At 32.5% G+C, this 6,204-nt stretch overlaps 1 protein-coding gene across 1 annotated transcript in view; it reads left to right on the plus strand.

Annotated features, from left to right (window-relative positions):
- The window catches only part of LOC106466407, a 50,197-nt gene that overhangs the window by 23,104 nt on the left and 20,889 nt on the right, over positions 1-6,204 (plus strand). Inside the window, exon 2 of the mRNA XM_022394407.1 lies at positions 5,827-5,958. Coding sequence (XP_022250115.1) covers positions 5,827-5,958 — 132 coding nt within the window. The remainder of the gene's footprint in view (positions 1-5,826; positions 5,959-6,204) is intronic.

Genomic DNA, 6,204 nt, shown 5'->3' on the forward strand with positions numbered 1-6,204 from the left:
CCTAACAATAATATTCTATAATGTACACATATAAAGCCTAGTTGACCCTCCTAACAATAATATTCTATAATGTACACATATAAAGCCTAGTTGACCCTCCTAACAATAATATTCTATAATGTACACATATAAAGCTTAGTTGACCCTCCTAACAATAATATTCTATAATGTACACATATAAAGCTTAGTTGACCCTCCTAACAATAATATTCTATAATGTAATATATAAGGCCTAGTTAATGATCCCAACAATAATTTTCCTTAATGTACTCATATAAAGCCTATATGCACCATCGCCTTCTATACAACATATTTTTTACAATTTATCACTTCGTATAATTAAAATATGTTTTTTATCATGCAATTAAGTTCAAAGTTCATAAGATAATGTTCATTCTTCATTTTGAAAGTATAATATAAAATGTTTCTTGAGAATGGTTTAATTCCGTAAAAACTCAAATGAAATGAAAAACATGCACCCTTACTTCGCTGTAAAATAGTAAAGTAGTAACGTTTTCATTGTATAAGAATTAATTTAATTGTGTAAAAAATAATAAAAGAAGACCACTGTTTTACGAAGCAACTTTCTCTCTCTCGAAACATACAAAATCAAATATTGGTCAATAATTCAGGTGGTCAACATTCCAGAAGAATGTGTCCTAAATGTTGCCTTGCATTGCGATCCTTTAAGCTTGTTTTCAAACTTACTCGGTAAGTTTTCTGTTTGAATAAACCAAAAGCGTCATTGCGTGTTAATCAGGGATGTGAACCAAAAACTGATATTTCTTTTTTTTTATGCAACCTCAAAGGAAATGACCTTACATAATATTATTTGTATGTGCATCTTTAATTTAGATCAATTTTAATCTTGATATATAAGGAACCAATTTTCTTACTAAATACTAAAATTATCATTATCACGTTTCGCATGGACTCAATATTCACGTCACGTAGTTGTCCGGAAATACCTGATATACAGGTGTATGCAAAGTAACCTATTTGGTTTGCCCTTGCTAGTCCACATTCTTCAACGTCGTAGATGGCAGCACATGGCTCTACGTAAGAACGTAAATATATTAGGCTTAGCTACTCTTTTAGCTGTTTGAGACCACAGGTTTGATCCTAGCCGCTGGCAGTAAACACGATATTGGAAGTTTTCCATGACTGCGCATGCAGAATTGCGAGGTCATACAATTCATAGCGTATTAACATCATTGAACTGCAAAATATCACTAGAACAAAACACTGTTATATAAAAGAAACAAACAAGTTTACAAAGACAATAGAGAGCTTGATAGACGTGAAATATCAGTAAAACAAAACATTGTTATATAAAGGAAACAAATGTTTACAAATCCAAGTGACACCCTGATAAACGTGAAATATCAATAGAACAAAAACACTGTTATATAAAGGAAACAAAAAAGTTCACAAATCCAAGTGACACCCTGATAAACGTGAAATATCTGTAGAACAAAACATAGTTATATAAAGGAAGCAAATAAGTTTACAAATCCAAGTGACACCTTGACAGATGTGAAATATCAGTAGAACAAAACACTGTTATATAAAAGAAACAAACAAGTTTACAAAGACAATAGACACCATCACAGATGCGAAATATCAGTAGAAAAATACTGTTACATAAAGGAAATAAAATAGTTTACAAATCCAAGTGACACCCTGATAGACGTGAAATATCAGTAGAACAAAAACACTGTAATATAAAAGAAACAACCAAGTTTACTAATACAATAGACACCATGACAGATGCGAAATATCAGTAGAATTAAATATTGTTACATAAAGGAAACAAAATAGTTTACATATCAAAGTGACACCCTGATAAACTTGAAATATCAGTAGAACAAAACATTGTTATATAAAGGAAACAAACAAGTTTACAAAGCCAAGTGACACCCTGATAAACGTGAAATATCGGTAGAACAAAACATTGTTATATAAAGGAAACAAACAAGTTTACAAATTCAAGTGAAACCCTGATAAACGTGAAATATCAGTAGAATAAAACACTGTTATACAAAGAAAACAAACAAGGTTACAAAGCCATGACACGTTAATATATGCGAAATATCAGTAGAACAAAACACTGTTATATAAAGGAAACAAACAAGTTTACATATCAAAGTGACAACCTGACAGACGTGAAATATCAGTAGAACAAAACATTGTTATATAAAGAAAACAAACAAGTTTACAAATCCAAGTCACATCCTGATAAACGTGAAATATCAACAGAAGAAAAACACTGTTATAAAAAGGAAACAAATAAGTTTACAAATCCATGTGACACCCTGATAAACGTGAAATATCAGTGGAACAAAAACACTGTTATATAAAGGAAACAAACAAGTTTACAAATCCAAGTGACACCCTGATAGACGTGAAATATCAGTAGAACAAAACATTGTTATATAAAGGAAACAAACAAGTTTACAATGCCAAGTGACACCCTAATAAACGTGAAATATCAATAGAACAAAACACCGTTATATGAAGGAAACAAACAAGTTTACAAATTAGAGTGACACCGTGATAAACATGAAATATCAGTAGAACAAAACACTGTTATATAAAGGAAACAAATAAGTTTACAAATCCAAATCACACCATGATAGACGTGAAATATGAGTAGAACAAAAACACTGTTATATAAAAAAAAAACAAGTTTACAAATCCAAGTGATACCCTGATAGACGTGAATTATCAGTACAAAAAAAACACTGTTATATAAAGGAAACAAGCAAATTTACAAATTCAAGTGAAACCCTGATAAACGTGAAATATCAGTAGAATAAAACACTGTTATTCAAAGAAAACAAACAAGTTTACAAAGCCATGACACGTTAATATATGTGAAATATCAGTAAAACAAAACACTGTTATATAAAGGAAACAAATAAGTTTACAAATCCAAGTGATACCCTGATAGACGTGAAATATCAGTAGAACAAAACATTGTTATATAAAGGAAACAAACAAGTTTACAATGCCAAGTGACACCCTAATAAACGTGAAATATCAATAGAACAAAACACTGTTATATAAACGAAACAAACAAGTTTACAGAGCCAAGTGATACTCTGATAAATGTGAAATATCGGTAGAACAAAACATTGTTATCAAATGGAAACAAACAAGTTTAAAAATCCAAATGACACCCTGATAGACGTGAAATATCAGTAGAACAAAAACACTGTTATATAAAGGAAACAAACAAGTTTACAAACCAAGTGACACCCTGATAAACAGGGTGTCACTTGGCTTTGTAAACTTGTTTGTTTCCTTTATATAACAATGTTTTGTTCTACTGATATTTCACGGATAAACGTGAATATCAGTAGAACAAAACATAGCAATATAAAGGAAACAAACAAGTTTACAAATTCAACTAACACCCTGATAAACGTGAAATATCAGTAGAATAAAACATTGTTTATAAGGGAAACAAACAAATTTACAAATCCATGTGACACCCTGATAGACGTGAAATATCAACAGAACAAAACACTAAAAAAGGAAACAAACAAGTTTACAAATCCAAGTGACACCTTGATCGATGTGAAATATCAGTAGAAGAAACAATGTTATATAAAGGAAACAACACGTTTACAAAGCCAAGTGACACTCTGATAAATGTGAAATATCAGTAGAACAAAACATTGTTATATAAAGGAAACAAACAAATTTACAAAAACAATAGAAACCTTGATAAACGTGAAATATCTGTAGAACAAAACACTGTTATATAAAGGAAACAAACAAGTTTACAAAGCCAAGTGACACCCTGATAGACCTGAAATATCAGTAATTTCTCTTCTTCACTTGTCATCAGAAATAAGACTATGTTTTAACAGAATTTCAATAAATAAATAAAAGGAACAAACACCTGTGATCTAATTAACCACGTTCCAAGTAACAGAGGGTTAAAAAATATTCTTTTGTGTGTGACAAAAAAGTTACACCTATATCGATAGTTTTCGTATGATAAGAATAACTGTAAGCTTATATATAGAAACATAATAAAAATAAGCATTTCCGGAACTGATATTAGAAAACATTATTTTTTGAAAGTTTTGAGCTTTCTTTGTTGCTCGGGAATAATTTCTAACTGTCACCTTGACGATAATTCATTTAACATGTATTTCACCTTTTTTTTTCATATTTTGTTTTATCCCACAAAATTTACTGATAATCTTCAATTAAGAATGACCCCTAAATTCCAGTTCAAGCTCAGCAAATGCTGAAAAATTAGAATCTTTTTTTTTTTTTTTTCAATTGAACCAGTTAGAAGAAACTGGGGCCCGGCATGGCCCGGTGGATAGGTCACTGGACTCGCAATCTGGGGGTCGCGGGTTCGCGTCCTTGTCTCACCAAACATACCCACTTGGGCGTGGGGCTAGAAACTCCACCCCGATAACAATCTGTTACAGAAACTGCAACACCACTTTCACTTTTCCCTATGTTCCACTTGGAACGACAGGAATTAAGAAGAAGAAACTGTTATGACCTATATTTAAATGTTAATATTTTCCATCTGTAAAATAATCATTGTGTACTTTACTGCCCACCCCCTAGTGGCTCAAAGGTAAGTCTGAAGCAAATAACGCTAAAAATCGGGTTTTCATATCGGTGGCAATCACAGCACGGGTAGCTTTGTGCTTAAAAACAAAACTTTACCATCCTGTGTTTACCTAGGCCTAAAAAATTGATTAGCGTCGTTATTTCGCCAGCGTTCTACGCCGCAGCATTGAGTTTCTTGTAATGCACGGAAATGGTATTCCACACACACGTTTTAAGCTGTCATGGTCCAGCCCTGAGCATGATTTCTGGCTTTAAACAAAGGACTTCCTCGGCACTGATTTGTAACAGACTAAATGGCAGGCTTAAAATGCTATATTTTCACATAATGATTTGAAATATTTAATAGTCTAAGAGGAACGTGTTTTAAAACAAAAACACCCGCAGTTGCTTGTTGTCATGCTGGCCTAATTTAGTAATTAGCTTCCTTGTTTCGCTAAAATAGGTATTATGGATCACATCATCATTTAACCAAATGTTTTTTAATAATATCCCACACTTCCTTATTTTCTTGAACACAAAACTAAGAAAACTTCGTTTCTTTACTGTGTAGGCAAAAACGACGATATTAATTTATTACCTATGACAAAGTCCCAAATAAAGCAAGTAGGTTTTTGAAAAATACACGATATTGTAAAGCTTAGATCGTGTACAGCTGGAGACGTATAAAACGAAAGAGAAAAAGAAAGATAGAGAGAATAGCCAGAAAAAATTAGTATCAGATGAAACTTACCATCATCACGTGTGTGTGTGTGTGCGTCTGTTACAAACCTGATATTAAAATATATTTTAAAACATACCTTAAGCTTAAATCTTTGTTGTAGAAAGAAAGTACTAGCCATAGTTCCGGTCAAACAAAACTTTCCGAAACTTTAATCGCTCTTTAGTCTTGTGTGTTCGCTAAAACTCCAACACAGAAAGTATGCCAGTATTAAAACTACTACACATTATGTGTTCACTTTCAATACGTTACGTTCCCAGGAACTTTGTGGATACGAAAATCATACAAACTCTTGTTAGGCCTAAGTGCAGATGAAATAATTCAACAGAATTTTTTCAGTTTTAGTGTTTCGTCATACAACGATTGTAGGTGCTCATAACTGGATTTTCTTCCTTGGAACAACGGAATTCAACAAAATTTGTCTGTTAATGTTATAGAACAAGTCTGAATACGAAGGACGTCTAAACACAACTCGTTTTCACTCAACTTTTGTGTACGCACAGGTGGACGAATTATTAGAGAAAAACCTGATACCAAACAGGAAAAAACAGACGGAAAGGGGAAATACGCCTTTGACAATCCATACTTCCGGAATGATGAAAATGACGGAACCACGCTCGATTCAGCTGAAAAAGGTAGGCCATGAAAATTCTAAAAATCGAATGTACTTTTCACCTCATTTTATGTTGTTTATTATGTAGGCCAAACGGATGGTTGAGTAGTAGGTTCGAATTCCAGCTGGTTTCGCTTACTTCGTAATTTTTAGAAAATCAATTTGTCGTAAGCTATATTTTTAATGTTGTAATTTGTTAGCTAGGACGCCTAGAAAGTTCTGTTACGACAGCGAAAGTCACGTGACGCTAGTAACACGTCATGATATT

The sequence above is a fragment of the Limulus polyphemus genome, unplaced genomic scaffold (assembly GCF_000517525.1).
Source record: "Limulus polyphemus unplaced genomic scaffold, Limulus_polyphemus-2.1.2 Scaffold2250, whole genome shotgun sequence".
NCBI classification, from domain to species: Eukaryota; Metazoa; Arthropoda; class Merostomata; order Xiphosura; family Limulidae; genus Limulus; species Limulus polyphemus.